The 27,004-nt window shown below is 39.5% G+C and overlaps 1 protein-coding gene and 1 long non-coding RNA gene across 2 annotated transcripts; one reads left to right on the forward strand and one right to left on the reverse strand.

Annotated features, from left to right (window-relative positions):
- The first annotated feature begins 88 nt into the window (after window positions 1-88).
- On the forward strand, window positions 89-25,423 carry LOC134674493 (TBC1 domain family member 22B). The gene is made up of 5 exons (XM_063532593.1): window positions 89-756; window positions 11,961-12,173; window positions 13,677-13,943; window positions 15,669-15,879; window positions 16,746-25,423. The coding sequence occupies exons 1-5, from the start codon at window positions 211-213 to the stop codon at window positions 16,937-16,939; spliced, it is 1,431 nt and encodes a 476-aa protein (XP_063388663.1). The 5' UTR covers window positions 89-210; the 3' UTR covers window positions 16,940-25,423.
- LOC134674505 (uncharacterized) lies at window positions 11,960-12,378 on the reverse strand. The gene is made up of 2 exons (XR_010099622.1): window positions 12,293-12,378; window positions 11,960-12,028 (listed from the first exon to the last, which is right to left on the reverse strand). It is a non-coding gene; the product is annotated as an uncharacterized LOC134674505 (long non-coding RNA).
- Window positions 25,424-27,004: the final 1,581 nt, after the last annotated feature.

Genomic DNA, 27,004 nt, shown 5'->3' on the forward strand with positions numbered 1-27,004 from the left:
ACTTTTTAAAAATATTTCCTTTCTATATACAAACTTTTCTTGGTTTAAGTAATCATCAAGCAAAAACTGCGCAAAGAAAACACACCCATGGGGTACGTAACCAAGAGTTATTTTGTCTATGCCAAGTGTCATGTCATATCAAAAACATTTTCCTTCTACTATTTTGTTGTTCAACAAAGTTATTTAGAATGTTCCTTGCTGTATATTATTATGGAAAGTCACCAACCCGAACATGACAAAAACGGGTTACCTGACACGTTTTGGAAGACCCCACAGCGCGTACCGGGCAGGCCCCAGCGGGGAGTGGAGGTTATGTCTGGGTCCTCTTACCAGCAGTTCCAGGCGTCGGTGAACGACGCCTGGGACCTGGGGGACGACGAGATCATATCAGGGATCGCGGAGACGAAGATATCGAAAGCCATATCACAAACCGCCGCTTTGAACGTTATAAATTCGCATAGGAATAGTACTAAGAATGTAAAGACAGTGAAGACTGAAGTGGAAAGTGAAAAAGACGAGAAGAAGGAGGATGCGGTGCCAGTGAGGAGGAGTGAGGGGCGGAGGAGCGGGCCCGGGGGCAGCGCGGGGCCGCTCAGGCACTATCCTGGCCGGCCGCGGGCGGTGCGGCTCTCGGCGCTCACGTCAAGAGAAGAGAGCAGTGAATCTAAGCTGGAGCGATTCCAGCAGCTGCATGATAGTGCTGTTATTAACTTGGATGAGCTGAAGCAGCTTAGCTGGTCTGGGATTCCAGTAAAGGTAAGTGTGATACATAATAATAGACAACTTATTTATAGAAAGGCCAGGTCAAGAGCACCCTATACCGGCGAGCGTGTATGAGGAATGTTATGAAAGTGAAGAAAGCGAAAGTGGTACGTCAGGATCGTAGTAAGCCAAAATCTGTGGTCTCTCCCTACCCTTCTGAGAAATAGGCGTGATTATATGTATGTATGATATTTAAAGGCTTGGTGCAAGAGCCGTGGTTTTTTAAACAAAATTAATTGTGTTGTTGATGGCTAATATTGAGTCGGTATTTCACAACATGGTTCAAGTCAAAACAAAGTAGATTCCTTCATTCAGAATACACATACCTGCTTAAGTCTCAACAAAAAGGTAACACAGTTGTAACTAAAAATAGTTTTTGAATAATTCCCATTGTTCTATTCTAGAACACAAAATGTCTTAGTCATTCCAATATGACCATTTCTGTCAGACAAAAAATTTTTGAATTAAAATATCCAGTTGGTTTTCTAAGAATCAAGTCACTGTTTGAAGAAATTAATTCTGGCCTGTATCAACAAGAATTATATGTAAAAATTTCTTTAAATAATATATGGTGGAACCTGCTTAACCCTTTAACGGCCAGAGTCTGATATATAAGACATTACATATCCAGCTCATTTCGCCACAGTCTGATAAATAAGACAAAGATCTGATTTGGTTTTTACAGCACATTTATAACTCCCGTAACTATGCCAACCTTACTCTGCGTGGTACAACTACTGTCAGTGGCGACACGAGCATGCTCGATCAAAAATTGCTGGCGGTTAAAAGATTAATATCCTTTCCTGCGTAGTACACCATTTTACAGTGGACCGGTCCCTGTAACTTTTTTTTATGCTTTTTTTATGGTTAATAGACTTTCCTACATGTGATTCGTTTTCGACATGGTCCTTTCAGAATTAAATAGGTTTAAGTGTTAGATTTCTATGTTGTGTAGTGTTTAGCTCTAGCTGCCCAAGGCGTGTAGCCAATGTGTCAATTGTTAACGCTCCGCAGTGTATCATTGTCATCACTCTCTATCACTCTGCCCCACTAGTGTGACAGTGACAGTTGCGTTTCGTTCCCTATGGATGGAGCGATAACAATTGCATGTTGGCTAAGCACCCAGATGCCTTATAAAAGGGTCCCATTCCATTCTATTTTAAATTGCATTTCTCTTGGCAAATTTTGGTGTCTGGGCACAGAATAAATAATAGTACTAGGTACAGAAGACACACTCTCTAACAAAACGCGTCTGTTACGATCAGCACAGATATGGCCGCTAGGTGGCGACGGAGCCACGCGCGGCTTATAGCTTTCTCCAAAATTGGGGTGGAACAGATATACTTTTAGCTACCTGTAGCAAGGCGATGAAATTGCGGAGTGAGCCACGCCTGGTCTGGGCTATCCTCTATTATGTTGTTGCATATCTATCTACTTATTTACTCACAGCATAAGCTTGTGTGTTTACTATGGGACTAGCCTGTTTTGTGTAAGATTGTTAAATAATATTTATTTTATTATAACAGTGAAAATAAAAAGAAATACTATCAGAATATCAGAAGCTGCCACGCCAGATAACTCTATACTGTATTATTTTCAAACTCATTTTGGCTAAATTGTTATCAGTATTATAATTGCTTAAAAACTGCCTTCCAAGATAATCATCTAACATTATTATGATAAGCGTTCATGAATGTTTTGGTATGTACAGTCAGCAGCAGAAATTGCTAACAAACTCTTATTCTCTTAAAAATAAAGTCATGTCAAGATGAATTTGAACACCTCGCCCGCCTAGCAACTTCTGCTGCTTACTGTACAGCTAATACACGTAATAATATTTATTGGTATTTTAAATTAAACGAAGGTTTATTTAGGTAAACCCCGCATACTTTAGAATGTTGTGTATTCTAAAGTAAACCAATACAACCTTACCATTTGTCCAGTCATTGCTACATAATTAATCAATTAATTATTAATGAGTGGGGGGAGTGGTTGCTTAATCAAACCAGTTAATTGATACGATAAAACACTTGTTGTCACTTCAGTTTACATAAATGAAGATGTTTGTTTGCGAAGTACACAGCTGTATAAAAGATAAATTTTATGAGCATGTTTTTAAAAAAAATGTATTTGCCATAATAATACCTAGAGTATGCATTATTTAACGTTGACAATCGGTTATTATTATAAATCCGATCGCTCTCTAAACTTGTGTCACATATATTGTAACTAGCCCTAGCACAGGCCCCGGTCTTTTTGGGCTGTTACTGCACACTATGTCTTTAAACGCTGGTTTCTATTAAAATGTATAATTAGATATAGTGAAAAGTTTGCTGTATATATTTAATGAATAAAAAAAAAAAATTATATATTATTTGTATGTATACTGTCACTCAAAAACACAAAATACAATAGGTACCTACAAATTTCAAGAATTCATTTGATGAGACCAATAAGTAATAATAAACTCATGGTTTTTATCACATTACCTATTCCTACCAGAGTGATATAATGCTGTCATATTTGAAATAACCTAGAATTAAAAACGTTTTTATAAAATTATACTACAAAATTTATAAAATTATATATTACAAAATTTATAAAATGATACATTACAAAATTAGATGGTGCTATACATCTTTGAAATGTCCTGTTTTTAACCGACTTCCAAATCTCAAAGGAGGAGGTTATCAATTCGGTTGTATGTTTTTTTTTTTATGTTTGTTACTCCATATCTCCGTCATTACTGGACCGATTTAGAAAAATTTTTTTTGGTTGTATGTATATGCATACAGATTGGTCCCGTTTTTGTCAAAACCCAGTTCTGATGATGGGATCCATGAGGAATCGAGGGAACTCCTCAAATTTTAAAGGCATACATATAGTGATTTTTGGGTTTTTATCAACAAATCAAGCATATACATCCAAAAAAGTGACATTTGATGAAGTGGAACTGCTGATGATGATCAGAACGGAACTCTTCAACGACGAATAGTACACGTTTGGCGTTTTGTCCTCTTCGTTATGTTTGTTAAGCAAGTTAAGTTTTTAAGCCACATTTTTGTCAAGCTCGAGTTCTGATGATGGGATCCATGAGGAATCGAGGGAACTCCTCAAATCTGAAAGGCATGCGCATAGAGATTTGTGTACTTACATCAGAAAATCAAGCATTTTCTTTAAAAACTGTCGCATTTGATGATGTGGAACTGCTGATGATGATCAGAACAGAACTCTTCAACGACGCATAGTTCTCGTTTGACGATTTTTCCTCTTCGTTATGTTTGTTAAGCAAGTTAAGTTTATAAGCCACATTTTTGTCAAGCTCGAGTTCTGATGATGGGATCCATAAGGAATCGAGGGAACTCTTCAAATATTAAAGGTATATGTATAATGTTTTTTGTATTTTCATCATAAAATCAAGCATTTACATTTACACGTATACAAATCGTCACCGCGATATAATAATAAAAAAAAATAGTTAAAGTGCGCAAATGTAGTAGTGCTATACACCAAAGTGATCAAGGAAGAACCAGCTATACAATAGTGAAAACCGCTTTAAAATAGTGTGCGAACTTACAAAGATATGACAGTGTTAAGTTTATAGCTTCTATTAAAAAACGAGCCTAACGGCTCGATCTTGCGGTCGGTTAGTGATAGAAGTTCAGTGACCCTATCTCTTCGTGCATCCTCGGGTCAGATCGCTACTGCATCGCCACTACCTACTGTGCGCCGCACCAGCTGTTACCGAGTGAGTCATTCACTGCGCTTGCCTAAGCTAGGTACAATACTGACCAATATAAAAATGAATTGCAAAGCATGTGATCGCGCTCTCGTCCCGAATGAGATTCTAAGATGCGTGGCATGCAAAGCGGAGTACCATTACCAGTGTTTAAACCTTACAACAGCACAATTTATGACAAGGAATTATGAAATTAATCGGATATGGCACTGTCCAGATTGCTCGAACATAACCCGCCGTCGGCGAAACGACAACACACCCGTGCGAAAAACAGATCACGCCGAAATAAACGACACTAACATGTCTATCGATAACTTAAATATAGATAGCCTAATGGATGAAAACTTAAGCGTACCCGGTGACACTCTGAATATCACTCAAAACAACACCCTATTTACACCTAGCGGACCTCAACAACAAACAACACCCATGCTACCAAACAATATTTTGCAGCAATTCGAGGAACTCTTAGACAGAAAGCTCCACGAAAAGCTTCATGAAAGCAAACAGTCAATAACCACAGACTTAAAGTCGTTTATCACCTTACAAGTAAATGGGGCAATAACTAATCTAAAAAACGACACTCTACTTAAAATAAATCTATTACAATCGGAACAAAACAACCAAAAAACCAACTTAGAAAAAATTAATCATACTATATCAATACTTGAAACCGAAAATAGAAAACTACAGAAGGAAATCCACGACTTAAAAGAAGCCATGACTCAATCGAAGCAACCTGTAAAGTCACACCCTGTCAATATCAACGGATCAGGCAACAACTGCAAAAAAATTGTGCTACATGGGCTCACCTACAACTACTGGGAAACAGAAAACGAACTTTATGACCGTGTAATTAACGTTTTCCAGGAAATAATGGACGTGAACCTTATCAATTATGTCGAAGATCTTACTAGAATAGGCAGGAAAGGTAATAAAAGACCAATAGTTATAGAACTCCTAAGCAAAAAAGTGACGAAATTTCTACTCGAGAATAAACACTTGTTTAGGGCAACCGGCTTATCCATAACAGAGTTCCTGGAACAAGAAGCGTTACAAACTAGGAAAAAACTTCAAGAAAAGCTCCATAACGCTCGGCGAGAAGGGCACCATGCCGTAATCAAAAACAATATATTAATAATCAACGGGAAACGATACACGGAGATGTCAGAGACCGCTACAGCTCACACCGAAATAGTTCCGATACAAGAAGTTCAAAAAGATATAATAAACATAAACAAACAACAAATGCCAGATCATGACAATGCATGTTCAAACCAGCCCTTTCGGGAATGATTTTAAAATCTTCGTGCAGAATGTACAAAGTCTCAAAAATAAAATACCAACTTTTGAAACATTTTTATTAAATACCAAATTCCCAGCACTATGCATCTCAGAAACATGGATATCCGAAAATCAGATTAACCTAGTAAAAATCGACGGCTACGAGTTCGCAGCGGCATACTACCGTAAACAACATCAAGGAGGCGGTGTGGCCATTCTGCTACAAAAAGGTATACATTTTGTAGAAAAAAAGGACATTGCGGAACTGTCAATTGAATGTGTTTTTGAGTGTTGTGGGGTAGAAATACCAAGTGAAAATATGATACTGATAAATATCTACCGACCCGATCGCGATATAGACAGTTTCTTTGATGGCTTGAATAAATTACTATGTAAATTACAACTCAAAGAGCAAAAAAAACGAATTGTTATCGTAGGTGATTTTAATATCAATATGTTAAGACTCTCTGGCACCTCTAGGAAACTCAATGATACTATGTTATGTCACAATCTAGTTCAAATCGTTAAAAACTCAACTAGGCAGGTTAACGGTTCCAACTCATGTATCGATCTCGTATACACAAACCAGAAAGAATATGTTCTAGAAATAAAGGACCATGGCATATCGGATCACAAAGGCGTTACATTCATAGTCCAAAGCCACACCTTGCAGACCATACAAAAACCCTGGCATAAGGAAGGTAGGATATTTAGTGACAAAAATATGTTTTCTTTTAGGCAAGCATTGTCAGACATCGATTGGGGTACCATAATATTAGATAAAAACAACATTAATGAAAATTATCAGTCATTTAGTGATAAACTGCAGAATATCTTAAACTCACATATACCTAAAAAAAGAATCAGACTATACACATCGTCAAAAACTAAAACTTGGCTAACCAAAGGGTTAAAAATATCTTGCAAACATAAAAGACAGCTTAAAATCTTCGTTAACATGACAAGAAACGAGATTATCCACGATTTCTATAAAAAATATGAAAAAATGCTGAAAAGATGTATAAGAAAATCCAATAAAATAAATTACGCAAAACAAATTAGAAAAACGAATAACAAAACCAAAACCATGTGGAGCATAATAAATAACATCACGCGAAAGAACAACGAACGACGATACAAAAACATGTCTTTAAAAATTGACGATAAAATCTTAGAATCGCCCCAACTAGTAGCCGATGCTTTTAACGAGCACTTTGCATCGGTAGGTGAGTCATCACCGCCGCTTGACAACGCAAGCGCGGGTTGCATAGATGCGCCCGCGCAGCCGCTAGTCGGCCGTCCTGCCCTCACCTTTGTCACTAACTCCATATTTTTAAGTCCAATTACCGAATGCGAAACACTGAAATTAATTAAACAGCTTAAGAACAAAAAGAGCTTCGGGACAGACGAATTACCGCCGGCGTTATTAAAACTGTGCGCAAATGAACTAGCTTCACCCTTAACACAACTAATAAATCAATCGTTCGATAACGGCATATTCCCAGACCAGCTGAAAATTTCTAAAATTAAACCAATTTTAAAACCATGTGGCAAGGCAACAAATCCGAATCAATACCGTCCTATCGCATTACTCCCGGCTATTTCAAAAATCTTCGAAAAAGCAATGGCCAATCGTGTGTATAGCTTCCTCGAAAAATATAAAATATTTGACAAAAATCAGCACGGATTCAGAAAACATCACTCAACAACGTTAGCAATATTCAAATACATTAGAAAAATTTTAGAGCATATCGATGATAAGAAATACAGCATTGGGTTACTTCTCGATATGACCAAAGCATACGACAAAGTGTCCCACGAAATACTCCTCTCAAAGTTATACGAAATGGGAATACGCGGTACGACACACAGGTGGTTCAAATCCTACCTTACAAATCGTGAACAATATGTACACATAGACTACTATAATCACGAAGCCCGAGAAGTGACTGAAGTTGCCTCACAAAGACGCCGTACCACTTGTTCTTTGCCACAGGGAAGTATTTTAGCATGTACCCTATTTCTGACATATATAAATGATCTGCCGAAAATCCTAGATCCCAATGTGACCTGTGTAATGTTTGCCGACGACGTCTCCCTTTTATTCAGCGCTACAAATACCACAGAATGTAACTCCCAACTTATTTCTATCTTCAACACAGTTAGAACATGGTTAGAATGCCACAACCTTGAAGTAAACATAAAGAAAACGAAAATTATACAATTTAAACCCAAGCAGAAAAAACCTTTAGAGATGAACCTACACATAAATAGCGCCCAGATAGAGGAAGTCACAGAATTTAAACTACTAGGAGTTTTCATTGATTCCGGAGTAGACTGGAAGGCCCACGTACAAGGCGCGAAGACAAAACTAACAAAGTTTATCTACGCGCTTAACGTGATAAAGTTAAATGCAGATTTTGAGTCTGCACTATCCGTCTACTACGCGTACATATATTCTAGTCTCCGATATGGTGTGGTCTTATGGGGAGCCAGCACTGACGCTCACGAACTCTTTGTCCTACAGAAAAAATGTGTACGAATCCTGGCAAATATACGGATCCCAAACAGTTGCCGTCCTTTTTTCAAACAATATGAGCTACTTACACTTCCGGGAATATACATAATGGAGGCCGCTATCTTTGCTAGGAAAAACCCCGATCTATTTGAAGCTAAATTGGATACATACAAAACTAGAAGCCAGTATAGAAACAAATTAAAAACACCAAGCTCTAAATTAGCCATCTATAGAAACGGGCCCCATTTCGTATGTATCCAAGTAGTAAACAAAATACCCGATGAGATCAAATTGGAACCAAATGACAAACTGTTTCACAAAAAACTAAAAACCTTCCTAATACAAAAATGCTATTACTCAGTGGATAACTTTTTAAATGATGAAAGCTAGCCGCACTACTTATACCAAAAATTGTAATCAAACTAACATTGACATTCAACTTAATACGAAATTCGCCCTGACTAATTATTAATTATACATTAATTCAAAATATTAGACATAATAATAGCATGCATGGCCTGTAATGTACTTTAGTATTAAGCTAGATATAAGAAAATTTGTGTGCCCTGACAGGGTGTCATGGAAGCTTCCTGTATAACTGTAATAACATCCCATGTACATGACTATACAAATAAACATCTTATCTTATCTTATCTTATCTAAAACTGTCGCATTTGATGAAGTGGAACTGCTAATGATGACCAGAACAGAACTCTTCAACGACGCATAGTGACACGTTTGGTGATTACGAATTTCGATTTTGACTTGGACTGGGACCCGGACTCGGAACCAGAACCGGACTCATATCCGGATCCTTTTTGGACCCGAACCCGGATTCGGACCCGGACTCGGACCCAGACTCGGATCCGGTCTCGGACCCGGACTCGGACCCGGAGCTTGACCCGGATCTTGACCCGGACCATCCCGGACTCGGACCCGGAAAACCACTATCATACCTTAACTAAATAAACCACTATGATTACCTACCACAAAACGTAGGTATAAAGTATGATGATGCCAATCTTACTAGCCCCTCCCGCTTAAACCCCCGTACACCGCACCGCATGCGCCGTTAAGTGGGTTAGGTTAGGTTTGAACTGCGATCCTCACAGAACCGAACAAGGGTTAGGTTAGGTTAGAACTGCGAGCCTTTGCAGAAACGAAATGCTACTTGAAAAGTGGGTTTGATTAGGTTCCAACTGCGATCCTCACATAACCGAACTGCTATCAGAGAAGTGGGTTAGGTTAGGCTAGAACTATGACCCTTACAGAAGCGAAATGCTAGTAGAAAAGTGGGTGGTTTTACCTCCTTTTCTACATAGTGTACCATCTACAATAATCTTTCACCGGCCCCCATAGAAGTCGGTTTTTTTTTCTTAAAAATTATCTTATCGTAAATTTCCCATAGAAAGGGGAGTAAGGCAAGGAGACCCACTGTCTCCTAAGATATTCATCGCCATTCTAGAAACCATCTTCAGTAAGCTAAAATGGAGTAAATTAGGAATATACGTACAAGGTACTTACTTAAATCATTTAAGATTTGCAGATGACCTAGTGTTGATAGCGGAGTCATGTACGCAACTACATCACATAACGGAATCCCTACACATTGAGAGTATCAAGGTAGGACTAGAAATGAACCTAAGTAAGACAAAGGCAAGGACAAATAGCTGGAAAAGACCACTAAGTATAAATGGAAACACCCTGGAATATGTAGAAAAATATACCTACCTAGGAAAGAACATTAGCTTCAATAAAGACAATAATGAAACGGAAATAGAAAGGCGAATACAACAAACATGGAACAAGTACTGGAGCCTAAAAGGTATATTTAAAAGTAACATGCCAGTAGCCATTAAAACTAAAGTCCTAAATTCAAGTGTCTTGCCATGTATGACATACGGAGGCCAAACTTGGAAATTCACGGCAAAAGCTCAAAGAAAAATCATTACATGTCAACGGGCGCTAGAAAGAAGCATGCTCAATATAAGAAAAATAGAAAAAATAAGACACTCAAAAATAAGAGAAAAAACAGGAGCAACAGATGCCTTGAGCTATGCAAAAAGACTAAAGTGGAAGTGGGCAGGCCATACAGCAAGACTTACAGATAAGAGATGGACATTAATAGTCACCAAATGGAGAGGTCCACTTGGCAAAAGAGGCCGGGGCAGACCACAAATGCGTTGGGATGAAGACCTAAAAAGAACAGCCGGCACAGACTGGATGGCGACAGCACAAGACAGGGACAAATGGGCAGCATTGGAGGAGGCCTTTACCCACTAGGGATTCATTAGTAAAACACATATTATATAAGTCTTAGTTTTATTTTAATTTTTTTCTATGTAAACTTTTTACAATGAATAAAGGGCTTTTTTATTTTTATTTTATTTTTTATTAAATTTCCACGGCATAGTTCGCCGTCGTAAAAATACTATTGAATCCTAAATCGGCGTGAAATTAGCGGTCCGAGTGTGAAATCAGTTCCATATTCATATTTATAATGTTGTTTATTAGTTTCACGGAGGTTTCACGCCTAAAACTAATGTTACTTAATGTTTTTAGTTTTAGTTACTTTAACTCTTAGCTGAACTTATGTCTTGGTAGTAAGGCTTACGAATTTGCAGTTAACATAGTCAGATGTTAGTACAAAATTAGAGTTAATCTCGCCTCTTCCTATGTTCGTTTGTGTTTCTAAATGTTCGATGTTTTCTATGTGTCTATTTAACCCATTCATCGCTAATCACAACACGTCGTTTTGCCTCTATGACGCATGTTCGCTACATACGAATGTAGCTTAGCGGTGAATGTGCTAAGTTTGTTTTTGTATGTATGTAAGTATGTTTAATCAGCTGTAAAAGTCCATGGCTACTTTATGAATGAATTCCATTAATAATGTGTGAACCTATTATTGCCGAATCCATGCTTGTAGTTATAAGTTAAATTGTAACAAGTAACCGTCAAAAATATTTTTTGATACACACTTTTATTGCCGACGTATCTCTCCTTTGCATGTCTATCAAGTGCTTCTCGAGACCTTTCAAATGAGCCTAAACTTCCTTTGAGTAAAAAGAGTTCCTTTGGGTACCTTCCGCCTGCATCATCAGATCAGCTCCATGTTAGCATATTATTGCATTGTCATCAGAAATATGGAAGTATGCGAAATTTCAGCTCAATCAGACACCGGGAAGTGATTCAAATTTAAGTTACAAGATTTGAAGGACCATAGATACAAAGAGATATAGGTATAGTTCGTAGCTTTGTAACAGAACCCGGCGCCTAATCCTATTGTCTATTGTTAAGTAAAACCGCTCGTGCCACGTGCCACAACCACCTGTATAAAAACCTGCGTACTTCGGTTACTGAGTGCCGGCGAGTCGAACTCTACAGAACCAGTCTATTGAAAATGTGTCATCGAGATGCGTAACAAAGGCGCGTTATCGGAGAGCGCACCTACACTGGTTTTTTGACCGTTGAACAAGCCCGCGCTCAAGTGCCAAAATAGAATAAGTATGACCCTTTTTTGCAGGTAAGTAGCACGTGCGGTTTTACTTAACAATAGACAATAGGATTAGCCGCCGGGTTCTGTTACAAAGCTACGACCTATATATACGCAGTGAAGATAAATAACAGTGTGTAAAAATAGTTTCATTGCTGCAGGCTCGTGCAAACACATGGCGCCTGCTAGCCGGCTACCTTCCCGCCAACACCGAGCGTCGCACCGAGACCTTAGAGCGCAAGCGAGCAGACTACAAGCACCTAGTGAGACAGTACTACGATGCAGAGAGAGACGACGATACTTACAGGCAGATACACATCGATATACCGCGGATGAGCCCGCTGGTTGCACTCTTTCAACAACATACTGTACAAGTAAGTTACATTTCTACTCTAAATTGTCTTAAAAACATTGGCAGGGTCGCCATGTGATGCTGGACTATTGCGTTAAAGTGTAAGAATAATACCGCCTACACCGAGCGTCGCACCGAGACTTTAGAGCGCAAGCGGGCGGACTACAAGCACCTAGTGAGACAGTACTACGATGCAGAGAGAGACGACGATACTTACAGGCAGATACACATCGATATACCGCGGATGAGCCCGCTGGTTGCACTCTTTCAACAACATACTGTACAAGTAAGTTACATTTCTACTCTAAATTGTTTTAAAAACATTGGCAGGGTCGCCATGTGATGCTGGACGATTGCGTTAAAGTGTAAGATAATAATGCCAAGACCGAGCGTCGGACCGACACTTTAGAGCGCAAGCGAGCGGACTACAAACATCTAGTGAGACAGTACTACGATGCAGAGAGAGACGACGATACTTACAGGCAGATACACATCGATGTACCGCGGATGAGCCCGCTGGTTGCACTCTTTCAACAACATACTGTACAAGTAAGTTACTTTCTACTCTAAATTGTCTTAAAAACATTGGCAGGGTTGCCATGTGATGCTGGACTATTTATTGCATTAAAGTGTAAGAATAATACCGCCAACACCAAGCGTCAGACCGAGACTTTGCTTAGCTGATTACAAGCATCTCGTGAGACAGGAGTGACAGAACTACGATGCAGAGAGAGACGACAATACTTATAGGCAGATATACTTACATCGATATACCGCGGATGAGTCCATTGGTCGCACTCTTTCAACAACATACAGTTACAGGTAAGTTCATTTCTAAAGTGTTCTAAAATAGTTGCATTGGCAGGGTCGCCATGTAAGACGACAATACTTACGGGCAGATACACATTGATATACCACGGAGTCCATTGGTCGGTCGCACTCTTCCAACAGCACCAGTTCAGGTAAGGCTAATTATATCCGTAAGTTTTCTACAAAAGTCACATTGGCAGGACCGCCATGTAAAGTGTTAAGTGATACTAAGTATGTAATACTAATTGGTCTTAATTGGTCTAGAAACAATGTTACAATATTTATGGCTATACGTAGGTATTTTTTAAGCAGTCGGGTTTTTTATTTTTATAATAATAGACCAAGAAAAGTCTGCAGAGATTTTACCAGCGCGCGCAGTATACGTCATAATTTCACAGAAGTTTGACGTTTACATAACACCTGCACTGCGTGTGGTGTCAAATTCTCTGCAGACTTTTCTTGGTTTAATTTTGTTCTAGGTAAATGTGTAAAACATAACCACAGGCAGGGCGGACACGCCATACATAATAAATTATTTGCGTTTATATGTGTGTGCGACACTTACACGCGTCATTGTGTAAGCGTGGGCAAGTCGCTTTACTGAGAAGACGCCAGAAGTCCGCCAGATTCATGTCGCGGCCAGTCGCCAGAGCGGTGCGTGGCCGTTCAGAATGATAATACTATTACTTATTCTGTGACATAACTCTATTTCCAGGTGATGTTCGAACGCATCCTCTACATCTGGGCGATCCGGCACCCCGCCTCGGGTTACGTGCAGGGCATCAACGACCTGGTGACGCCTTTCTTCATGGTGTTCCTCCAGGAGGCCATACCTGGCGAGGAGCTGGATAACTATCCTCTGGATAAGCTGGAGGAAGCGCAGCGGGATGTCATTGAAGCTGATTCGTTTTGGTGCCTGTCGAAGTTTCTGGACAGTATACAGGATAATTATATATTCGCGCAGCTTGGGATCCAATATAAGGTTAGTAGTTAAAGTTGGTCAAGCAAATCTTGTCAGTAGACAAAGACGGAAAATTTGAAAAATGTAGGTGCGAAGGGATATCGTCTCATAGAAAATTTGAATTTCGCGCCTTTTTCTACTGACAGGATTTGCTTGACCATCTATATACTACACATGAAAATGTTCTCTTATTCTTAATATTGCAGCTGCCTAACGACAGGGAATGATATACAGGAGGAAAAATTAAATAAATCTTTAGATGACCTCATTAAATATGTTCAAATGAACATAACGAACAGGAAAACATAATTTCAACGAAAAAGATCCAAGTTTATAAATAATAGTATTTTAAATATCTTTTCCGTACACGGAACGATGTGTCCCGGACATTTTGAAATGACCAAGCGGAATCGAAGCCAACATTAGACCGTATTTTTTTCAACCATGGTGAAATAAATACGGGTATTTAACTTACGGTTACTTAACTCTAAAATCTTATTGCTCCTCTACACGAAGGGCCAGCGCCGGCCAATCCAAGGGACGCATTTATGCGTTAGAGGGAGCAAGTGATATTGCTATCTCATTCTACCGCATGGCAGCGTCCCTTGGAGTGGCCGGCGCTGGCCCATCGTGTAGAGGAGCCATTAGCAAACCACTAAAAATTACTTTCTACCAAACATACATAAATGACAGAGAAAACCCAAAATCATCGGGTTGTTAAACTTAAGATTACTTAGGGGTCATCCATTAATTACGTCACACGAATTTCTAGGTTTCTTGACCCCTCCCCCCCCTCCTTGTCACACTTGGTCACATTTGGCAAACCCCTCCCCCCTAGTGTGACGTCACATTTTTTCTACGAAATCGCCAAATCGAATTAAGTAAGTACCTAAGTATTATTAATATTTTATCAAAATATTTTTGACAATATAAATATTAGTAATTTTATAACCCAAAACTGCTTAGGAAAGAAAAGTAAACGAATAATAACGATTATCGTTTTAAAAACTTGTTATTTAAATGTACAGCGCATAAAATAAATTAAATAAATTTTCGGTTACTGATGAAGTTAAAGTGACGTCACAAACTTTGTGTCTCCCTCCTCCCCCATGTCACAATATGTCACATTTTCTTGACCCCCTCCCTCCCCCTAAACGTGTGATGTAATTAATGGATGACCCCTTAGATCTACAAACCATTTAATGTAGTTATAAAAATCATAACAATCGTAATACATAGGCAAAGGGGTAGACAATACATAGGTAGGGCAGAAAAGAGATGAAAGTAGTTTGTCTTAGATGTTTATGGATAGGCCCTTAAGTCTAATAAAAACCGGCCAAGTGCGAGTAGGACTCGCGTTTCTAGGGTTCCGTACATAAGTCCGACTCACGCTTGACTGCACATTGCTAATAGATTTTCCTGTCATCTATAGGTGAAGAACTATTTTGAGTATTTTTTTCAAAATTTTAGACCCAGTAGTTTCGGAGATAAAGGCTGGGAATGGTAATTTTTTGGCTATTTTCTAAAATAACTTCGTACCTATGTATTTTAAAATTATAAAAAAATATGTCCATCTTTGGGACTAATTTACATACGTGTACCAAATTTCAACTTAATTGGTCCAGTAGTTTCCGAGAAAATAGGCTGTGACAGACGGACAGACAGACGCACGAGTGATCCTATAAGGGTTCCGTTTTTTCCTTTTGTGGTACGGAACCCTAAAAACAATTAATTCTTTGTTTCCAGGTGAACCAGCTGAAAGACCTGATCCGCCGCATCGACCTCCCCCTCCACACGCACCTCCAGAACCACGGCGTCGACTACCTGCAGTTCTCCTTCCGCTGGATGAACAACCTCCTCACCAGGGAGATACCTCTCCCCTGCACCATTCGGCTGTGGGATACGTACTTAGCTGAGTCAGACGGCTTTGCTACCTTCCAGCTGTATGTCTGTGCAGGTAGGTTCACTTCAGACTACCTCTAACCTCTTCACCAGGGAGATACCGCACCCCTGCACCATTCGGCTGTGGGACACGTACTTAGCCGAGTCAGACGGCTTTGCTACCTTCCAGCTGTATGTCTGTGCAGGTAGGTTCACATCAGACTACCTCTAACCTCCTCACCAGGGAGATACCTCTCCCCTGCACCATTCGGCTGTGGGACACGTACTTAGCTGAGTCAGACGGCTTTGCTACTTGCTACCTTCCAGCTGTACGTGTGCGCAGGTAGGTTCACTTCAGACTACCTCCTCAATTACCTAATAATCGATATTAAACTTTCGTGAGACATATTTTAAAATGTTTATACGACAACGGTTTCACTCACTTGAATTTTTAGTCGCTATTGGCGACATACAGACAGGACCCGGGTATGTCCTTAAACCACGTCCAAGACCACCGGTGGACGGGCAGCAGCGTCCCTCAAATTCGGTGTACTCGACTGCGATCGCCAACCCGCCTGCCAAGCGTGGCGATTATGGCATTCACCCCCCATAAGGGGGAGGCCTATGTTCAGCAGTGGACGTCTTATGGCTGAGATTATGATGATGATGACGATTGGCGACATGTTGAGTGCACGAGTTGCAGTCGCTGCGAGCACTCGAGCCTGAGGAAGGACCCCCGAAGGGCCCGAAACATGTCGCCAATAGCGACTAAAAATTCAAGTGAGTGAAACTGTTGTCGTATAAATATTTTACCTAATAATCGTTTGTCCTTGTATTATTTTGACTTATATATTTGTAAGAAAGGGATAAAATATAATTTAACTAAATCAGGCCCGTAAAGTTTAATAAATAAGGGGGTAAACATTCACTTTCCTCTTCCAGCCTTCCTCCTCCACTGGCGCGAGCGGCTGATGCTCGAGCGGGACTTCCAGGGGCTCATGATCCTTCTGCAGAACGTGCCCACGCAGAACTGGACGGACTCCAACATCAGCGTGCTGGTGGCGGAGGCCTACCGGCTCAAGTTCGCCTTCGCCGACGCCCCGAACCACCTCAACGCGGGCAAGTCGGACAGGTGACGGGGCGTCGTTGTCGGTTGAGCTCAGTTTGCGTTGCAATATTTGTGTCACTTCAAACTGATAAATCCACTCGACGCTATCAGCAAATATCTACCCTATTAACTTTTCTTAACCAAGGCTCGGAACCGGTTTTTTTAAATCCCAATCCCAATCCCAAATACTTTTATTTATTTTACGGCCTTTGTCTTTACGTGGGACTGAATCATGTATTTAGGTGCCAGCTTCGTATCATTAGATTGCCCCATTAAAAATGAAATAATAAACCAAATAACGAAATAGAACGTAATAATACCGGTATTTATTGTATGAAGAAATAACCGGTTCCGAGCCTTGTTTTTAATCCGCCGAACCACCATCATACAACAAATTGATGCAAAGCATTTTGACCCATATTGATCTGTGTCGTACAGGCTCAAGTTCGCCTTCGCCGACGCCCCGAACCACCTCAACGCGGGCAAGTCGGACAGGTGACGGGGCGTCGTTGTCGGTTGAGCTCAGTTTGCGTTGCAATATTTGTGTCACTTCAAACTCTGATAAATCCACTCGACGCTATCAGCAAATATCTACCCTATTACCTTTTCTTAATCAAGGCTCGGAACCGGTTTTTTTAAATCCCAAAATAGTCCAATACTTTTATTTATTTTACGGCCTTTGTCTTTGCGTGGGACTGAATCATGTAAATCAGCTTCGTATCATTAGATTGCCCCATTAAAAATGAAATAATAAACCAAATAACGAAATAGAACGTAATAATACCGGTATTTATTGTATGAAGAAATAACCGGAACCATCATCATACAACAAATTGATGCAAAGCAATTTGACTCATATTGATCTGTCTCGTACAGGCTCAAGTTCGCCTTCGCCGACGCCCCGAACCACCTCAACGCGGGCAAGTCGGACAGGTGACGGGGCGTCGTTGTCGGTTGAGCTCAGTTTGCGTTGCGACATTTGTGTCGCTTAACTCCAAACTCTGATAAATCCACTCGACACTCTTTTCTTCCTTGCGTTATCCCGGCATTTTGTCACGGCTCATGGGAGCCTGGTGTCCCCTTGACAACTAATCCCAAGAATTGACGTAGGCACTAGTTTTTACGAAAGCGACTGCCATCTGACCTTCCAACCCAGAGGGGAAACTAGGCATTGGGATTAGTCCGGTTTCCTCACGATGTTTTCCTTCACCGGAAAGCGACTGGTAAATATCAAATGATATTTCTTACATAAGTTCCGAAAAATTCATTGGGACGAGCCGGGGTTTGAACCCGCGACCTCCGGATTGAAAGTCGCACGCTGTTACCGCTAGGCCACCAGCGCTTCTCCACTCCACTCGACGCTATCAGCAAATATCTATAGTTCGTTTTTTTTAGCATTAGAAATTAGGTAAACAATCTTGATGTGTCTTTTAATTGAAAAACACATTTTAAAAATAAGTTACGGCAAATATGTAACAATTATGAATCTAATACGATCATTTATATTCTTCTGCTTTCATCAGTAATAGTTTTTGAATTTTAAAAAGCGTTTTTCAATTAAAAGACTTGTCAAAATCGCTTACCTTCTTGCAAGTTCTTTCTAATGCTAAAAAAAACGAACTATACCCTATTACCTTTTCTTAACCCGTCGTTCGCCCATCATACAACATATTGATGCAAAGCAATTTGACTCATATTGATCTGTATTCTGTAGTAACACACGGCTGATCAGTATGACTTAGTAATCGCTACGACCAAAATTGAGTCAGTAGTTAGTATCACACGTGTGATACTAGAGCGCTCCACGGGTTAATACCTAAATAGCAATCTGATAGATGGAGTTATCCGAGTTAGAAGTTAAGCGACTCATTTTATCATACTATAAATTTTGGATTGTGATAGGACCACACAGAATGAACTGCTTCATACAACAATTTTCTTGCGGGCTCAGGGCCTGCCGCGAGCCATGTTCGACATGTTGCCTCTCTGTCGCACTTGTAAATTCGTACGTAAGTGTGACAGGGACGCAACACATCGAACGTGGTCCGCGGTAGGCCCCCTGCTCCTTACCTTAAGGTGCAGTAAGTTCTAAATCGATAAAAGTGTTAGGTTACGCCTCAAGGTTGCTATCCATATTTTTTGGCAACCATAACATAATCTAAAAGCACTAAGAATTTTCAGATACTCTGCTGGCCCTGAGCTCATCACTGCACCTAAATATTTAGAACAGAGCAATGGACCCTATAAAATATTCATAGATCATTAATATGTATACTCTGTCAAGCCATTTCCGTCAGTAGGAAAGAGCGGAAAATTAAAAAAATGTAGGCGCGAAGAGTTATCGTCCCATAGAAAATTTGAATTTCGAGCCTTTTTCTACTGACAAACTTGTCTGACCGGCTATATCTACTCTCAAACTTTAGTTATCGCGAACGCCAAGAACGATTATATATGTCATAGAAACCAGTTAAAATAATATAGCTTTAAAGTATGTAAATATTTATAAAGTTGCATGTTGTCAAATAAAAGACTTTTCAAATGTTTGTAAATCATAACCAAATAGAAATACCCACACACAAGCAGCAAAAATAACTACACAGGCAAAGGGCTTATAATCGGTACAAAATCATGTTATCTTTTCAAGGAAGTACTAAAATTTTGTCTGCGTATGTACTTTTGTTTCTGACTGTACATAAATACACCGATATTGTTAATATTAACATTGCACATACCTATACATAATGTGGTTAGATAGGTTTACACTAGGGCTCGCGGTCGTGTCCGTGATTCGTGAACCCGTAGCCGTGCGCCCGGTTTCGTGAATCACGGCAACGGTTTTCTGGTCCGTTCCGCACGTGACATTCGGTTACGTGAAATTAGGGTACGTGAATCCGTGTAGATCCGTGTAGGCGTGATCACGGCTTCACGTATCATAAGAACACGCCGGTTCGGTCCGCCCGCGACGTTGAGTGAAGATAGATACGATGCGGTCTCTAAGAGCTACGAATAAAAATGTATCGTGAGTTTTTTATTCATAGCTCTAATTCCGTTTCATTACTTTTGAAATAAAATTTATTTCCAATAGTACGGCCTTTTAAATATTAATCAGTAATAAATTAAAAGAACCAAGCATTAATTACAATGAATAGCTACTTTAATAAAAGGGTTGCTAAAATAATACAACAACACTGTATGGGGTACAAAAGGTTTATTAAAATAATTTGCTCAACTTTAAAATAGATATATTATATACTAAGTGGTAACTCAATTCAATAATACATACTTAGTCCTTATTTATTTTTCTCCCGGGCGTGTCGAACCTACGAGACGTGCGATAAGTATTCAACGGAACCGAGCCCGAAGCTCACGCAGGTACGGGCTACGTATCATGGCGTGTCACGGCGTGTCACGTGAATCCGGACGCGAACGCAGGTACGAGGTACGTACCTTGCCGTGTTCGTGAAATTCGTGATCTTAGTACCGCCGGGCTTAAGAACCCGTAGCTACGGATCGGCGTGTATCACGGATATCAGGAGCCCTAGTTTACACTGTCACATATGAAAAGATACCTTGTTGTATTGTGATAAGGTCCAGTATGGAATGATAAACGAATCAACTGGATTGCAGGGTAAGCGTTAAGGTGTTAAAATACTGATGAAGAGTTTTTTGATAAATTGATCATTATATTAATATACTGGATAACCGGTTCTTGTAGGTATATCAAAAACCGGTTAAATAAAATTTATTAAAATGTTAGTTTTAAAATTTAATTAATTAATACGAAGAATATGATTCATATAAATGTACGTGACTTTTTTTTCTAGCGATAGTTGTATATTCCGGTTTCGAATCGATGAAGTTACTAGAGTAAGGCCTCAAGATTGCCAATATTCATATGTTTTGGCAACCCTATTACTAGTACGATCTAAAAAACCAAACAAGTACTAAAAAGTACGGAACCCTCGGTTCCGTTTTTAGTATTTGTCGAAATCTGTGAAAATATCAACTGTAGCTAGCTATCACGGTTCATGAGATACAGCCTCGTGACAGACAGACAGACGGACAGTTGAATCTTAGTTATAGGGACCCTTTGGGTACGGAACCCTAAAAAGAGCTATGAATTTCAAAAATTGCTGGCTGAACGCACTGCACCTTAACTGGTAAACTGGTAACCGGTTTCGTAAATCGATTGTACAGTCGCCATCAGGTAAATCGGAGCGGCCAAGGTGCTTAAAAATATCTGAACACGCCTCTATTTACTGCATTACTGAGTGGAGACCATTTCAGCCTCACATCTTTATCTTTAATATGTCTCTTTGTGTTTTGTATACTGTTTTTTCACATTTTATGTTATTTTTTGTTATGCATTTTGTAATGGAATGATGTGTTGCCTGAATAAATATTTTTCTATTCTATTCTATTGTCGGGGCGTTATCCACTTGACCGTCCGACGATAGCATAGTATCCGAAAAAAATATGCTCTTAACCGTCCGCGGGAACCTTACTATCCAAAGGGGTGGAAGAAAGAATTGATTTCAGAGACATCTAACGGAATATTTCGGCATTATTTACTAATTCTCTTGATGCGACAACGTAGCCTAACTAAATAGTTAGCTCTAAAAAAATTTAGATGGCAGTGTAGTTATAATTTTTGTAGAAAAATGTGAATGCGCTGCGCGGGGCGTGCGTTGCTAAAAAACGGTTGACAAGAATACAGTCTCGCGGGCCGGACGGTTGAGTGGTTAGAGTGCGTGTTCAGATACCCTCGGCCGCTCTGATATATCTGATGCTGATTGTACATTTTTACAGACCCATTTCTAGTTTCTAATCGTTAATTTTGTTCTAGTTCAAAGTTAAATCATATTTTATTTAAACTTGAAGCAGTATTTTACCACCTGGCGCTCTTGGTGTACTTGTACTGTATATCATATACCGTTGTCATAAAGACTAAATTCCAATGGCAATGTAATACTTTTATATAGCGAGGAATCTGTTGGACTCTCGTCGTCCTCTTCGATCCAATAAGTTTAGAAAAGGACGGCGAGAGTAAAAATCTAGAGTATACTTTATAATGATAATGAAAAATATTTAAAAAATATCTCCACGTCTTTTCTTTTTATAAAAAAAATGTATGTCTTCAGAATTACGATATTTCGGTTATCAATATCAGAGAAATATGGTCTTATTCCCAGTTGTCGCCAATTGAATTATTCCCAAAATAAAAGTAAGAAAAGAATTCACTAGTGGGAACAACTTGGTGGTCACAGCTGGGAATAAAAAAAATGTGTTTTTCTCCTCTTCTGTTACCAATTTTCATAACATTTTTATGGCGGTAGGAAAACAGACGTGACAAAAAATGTATGTATGTGGATGGCCTAACATAAGTGATTATATCGATTTAGATAGTAAAGGAGGCAGCTTGTAGGATGGTAACCGAGGACCCATTAGTGTGCGTCTCTATTTGAGCTGGCTAATTATTTTGTAGCTTGTATGGGAGATTCTTCGCCATATTTGAACATCAATAGGATTTCCGCGCGAATCAACTCATTAGGTGGAACCGTGCCACGCCGGAGGCAATGCGGCGTGCAGGTCTACACCTTAGAGCATTTAGGCTGGAGACGCCTTGGCTGTCATTTTTTGTACGAAAGTCTGCCGATTTTTGCGGGGGAGGGGACGTTAAATGTATTGTATTGCTACATGATTTATGTCAGTCATGTCAGTCCATACAAAAGTTTGTACAATTGTGCAAGGTTTTCGGCAGAGTGGTAAGCTTTTAAAGGCGCCTCCGGTTATTAAATGCTCTAAGGTCTACACAGACCGAACACCGCCGTATATAGTACCTAGTGATGAAGGGTAGTGCCTGCAACGCGGGACAAATTATTAAATGGATACTTTTTTAACTTCATCTGAAGAAAATGAATTGCATACTGAAAAATGATATAAATTTGTATTAGAGTTAAACCAAAAAAAGTTTGCAGCGATTTTGATAGCCCACGTCATTATTTCATAGAAGTTTGACGTTTAAAATAACACTTGCACTGCGTGGACCTGGGCTCAGTGGGCTATCAAAATCTCTGCAGACTTTTCTTGGTCTCACTCTATTTCAATTCAGTATGTCATTTATCGCCAGTTTTTAAACGTTTTTTTTTACATAGAATTGTATGGATCGTCACAAAATTGAGTCAATGTTGAGGCTTAAACTTACTGCCAACTCAAATAGAGACTTCAACTTTAAGAAATACTAGCACAAATTACCGTTTATTTTTGTCTTGGCACGAAATATGAAAAGCCATTTTTTTTAGTATAAACGAGACCAAAACGGAAAACGGCCATTTGTGTGTGTTTCTATAGCTAATTCTAATTAGTTGAATTATGGCCGCGCTAGGACGATTTTCGTCCACAATAGTCAGAGGGCTACAGTACACGAAATTCGTAACGTGTTTGCGTCCATGTCTCTCGAATATTGTTATAGAGTTGGACACATTGACGTATATCTCAGGACTGGCCTTACGGGCTATAAGAATGAGGCTCGAATGGGGCCAGTACAGTGTGACACCGCTACAACGCGATTGGTTGATGAGTTCGCATCACGCACGCGATTGGTCGCAACTAGTTGCGTTAGACTGCACGATTGGCTCGATTTCGTGAGTGATACCGCTGAACTAGTACCATTTTTAGTGCCCGTAAGGCCCGTCCTGAGATATACGTCAATGGTTGGACAAAAGCTTTCGAATTTCGACTCTTGCTGCAAAAAGCTGTGTCCATGTGGTTTTTGCTCAATTGTAAAATTATCAAAATCACGCGAAAACTCTGCTCCTTGGTGTGTGCAAATGGCGCATTTACACATATGTAGTATAATGTAAATTAAATGGCCCAGTTTGGAGAGCCTACCGCGAACATTGAAAATCGAAATTTCAGTATCTGCCTCTAAATCGCTCTTATTGGGGCGATATACACGGTGGCTAAAAAATAACCATGCATTCCCGTTGCCAGGGAGGTTTTGGGATTATACTAACCAACTTTTACTATGCAACCATACCCGAAATCGCGAAAAAAAAATACCCTCCCATAGAAAATGGAGCAGTCAAAATGTATGAAACAGCCAAACTTTTTTTTCGCGATTACGGAGTTGGTCCCATAGTAAAAATCGTTCAGTATAATCCCAAAACTACCCTGGCAACGGAAACGTAGTTATTTTTAGCCACCCTGTAGTTAGATAAATTTCGATGTTCGTGTTAAGCTTTCTGTATCCTTGTAAATGCGCCATGATCTCGGTTGGAAATGCATTTTATAATCGACGTTTTGTAAGGAATAGTTAGAGATGTGGTTGTAAAATATAATATTTCACTATATTTCATATCGATGTTTTATTTTAGCGACTATAGTTCGTTTTTTAGCATTAGAAAGAACTTGAAGAAGGTAAGCGTTGTAAGCGATCTTGACATGTCTTTTAATTGAAAAACGCTTTTTAAAAATCAGTTACTATACTTATGAAAGCAGAAGAATATAAATGATCGCATTAGATTAATAATTGTTACATATTTGCCGTAACTTATTTTTAAAATGTGTTTTTGAATTAAAAGACACATCAAGATTGTTTACCTTATTTCTAATGCTAAAAAAAAACTATAACAGGAAAATGAACGAGCGTTTTTACTTTGTTGTCATATCAGGAATCACAGACAACTATTTTTGTTTGTGGTTGCCTCTAATCTAAATATATTCTGTCAAGCCATTACCGTCAGTAGAAAAAAATGGAGGCGCGAGGGTTATAGTCCCATGGATAATTTGAATTTCGCGCCTTTTTCTACTGACAAGGTTGTTTGACAGGCTATAAATATATCTACAATGCTATGTATTATCTTTGGTTTGTATTTTAGTTTGGTTTGTGCTTAACCTTTCACATATTTCTGGTGGCCAGAAACCCCGATTGTGCAATGTGCATGATAGAGCAGAAAAAAATATTTCTCAAAAAAAATGCAAGATGAATAAAGTTCGATCAGGACCAAGAGGTTCATTATGAACACAAATTATTATTATAATAATATGTATAACAAGGTACTCAAGGTAGGCCATCAAATATATAAACCACCTATTAAGCACACATTGAAGATGACAGGTTTATATAGGGTAATTGCGTCAGTTTTCCGTCCGGTGTCAGTTTCCGTCCACTTGACGGATTGGTAAATAACACATTTGATTTATAATTTGCCACTTGCGAAATATATTTTTTATGTGGATAGGTAAATTGTTTAGATATTAAGGATGCAATAAGTCCAAATTTGTGCAGCAATGAAGGTTTATACTCAAATTTCGTCAAGTGGACGGAAACTGACACCGGACGAAAACTAGCACAATGACCCTACTGGTCCCAGTGGGGTAACCTACTAGTAAAAGACAAAATATTTTGATCGGCGCGTTAAGCGTTTTGTTTATATTTTTTGTGACGGTTTATGTATTATTTTATTTTAACAATGTTACTTTAAATGATAATTATAGCGTTACTGTATCATGAGTCTTTCATTGTTTTCCTTTTTAAGGTTCGCCATGCCCGTGTCACTTAGCAACAGACCAACAGGGCTCGAAACCGGTTTTTTATCCCAAAATAGCCTAATATTTTAAATAATGTTATGCTCTTTCCGTAGGACTGAATCATGTATTTAGTTAACGACTTCGTATTCTTAGATTGACACATCAAAAATGAAATAATAAACCAAAGAACGTAATAATACCGGTATTTTTTGTATGGAGAAAAAACCAGTTTCGAGCCTTGGCGACAAACCACAAAATTACTCTCAATTTCACAGCGCCTACAAAAAAAAATAGCAAAATTCTGCTATTAAATCTCTACAGGCGTCTTTTTTTTCGTGATAGCACTGACAACAGTGGCAACCCTCGATCCTGACTTGCGCGGTACCCGACCTTGACCCAGAACTTGACATTGACAGTCGGAAGTGACCTCGATCTCGCGAATCCCGGTATTAGCTTTATTATGAACAAATCGGGTTTTTAAACCAATGTGAAAGTATAAAGTGCTGCTTTTTGAGTTCTCTTTGTGATTGATCGATCGAGAAATGTTGGTAGAAGTTTTTAAGTGGTGAAAAGAGATTGAGGTCAACATGGGACCTTCGTGTCTGTCCTGGGTCTGGGAATCAAAGTAGGTCACTATTATTCTGTGAGATGGTTTATTAGCTGACGAGTAATTAGTTCGCAGTCTGTTTTTGGGGAGTAAAAAAAGGTCAATACTAAATACACATAGGTAAACAAACGTACACAAAGCTAAAGCAATTTTTCAAAGAGAGCTACGACGAAATGTATTCATGGTAATTGCAATTATCTCTTATTTATTTATAAATAGGTGTCTACTTTATTTATCACTAGCTGTGCCCGAGGCTCCGCCCGCGTGGAATTCGGTTTGTGTTACTGACACTGAGCTGCTAAATATATAAAAAATTGTAAATTACATTACGCTGTATTTTTTTATTCATAAAATTATAACATTTTTTATAATTTCCTGCATGATAATTTCTTAAAATAATTTTAATGAATCTTATTGTTTCATACTTTTTAGAGCGCGATTTGTAGTAGTCCAACTACGCCCGGCTCTTTTAGTATGAGAAAGTCGAAGTCGCCTAGCTTTGGACCGCGTGCAGTGCGCCACATACGTCGGGCAATTCCCGACTCTTTTAGTATGAGGGCGCCTAAGGACCCCGGCTTTGGAACGCATTCAGCGCGCCACGTGCGTCGGGCTTAGCCCGACGCTTTGAGTATGAGGGTGCCTTCGGCTCCCAACTTTAGCAAGCGTACAGCGTGTCACGTACATCGGGTTACGCCCGACGCTTTGAGTATGAGCGTGCCTTCGGCGTCCAACTTTGGCGAACGTACAGCGTGTCACGTACGTCGGTTTACGCCCGACTCTTTTAGTATGAGGGCGCCAAAGACGCCCAGCTTTGAAACGCGTACGTTACGCCGGACGCTCTGAGTATGAGGGCGCCGGAGGCGCCCGGCTTTGGAATGCGTACAGCGTGTCACGTACGTCGGTCTACGCTCGACACTTTTAGTATGAGGGTGCCGTAGGCGCCCGGCTTTGGAA

This window comes from Cydia fagiglandana, chromosome 20 (assembly GCF_963556715.1).
Source record: "Cydia fagiglandana chromosome 20, ilCydFagi1.1, whole genome shotgun sequence".
Classification (NCBI taxonomy): Eukaryota; Metazoa; Arthropoda; class Insecta; order Lepidoptera; family Tortricidae; genus Cydia; species Cydia fagiglandana.

What these genes read in the sequence shown, in the direction of transcription:
- LOC134674493 (XM_063532593.1), top strand. Translation starts at nt 211, where the DNA reads ATGGAAAGTCACCAACCCGAACATGACAAAAACGGGTTACCTGACACG. An exon ending in TTCAACAACATACTGTACAA is followed by an intron (nt 12,174 to 13,676) that starts GTAAGTTACATT and finishes CTCTATTTCCAG; the next exon opens with GTGATGTTCGAACGCATCCT. An exon ending in AGCTTGGGATCCAATATAAG is followed by an intron (nt 13,944 to 15,668) that starts GTTAGTAGTTAA and finishes CTTTGTTTCCAG; the next exon opens with GTGAACCAGCTGAAAGACCT.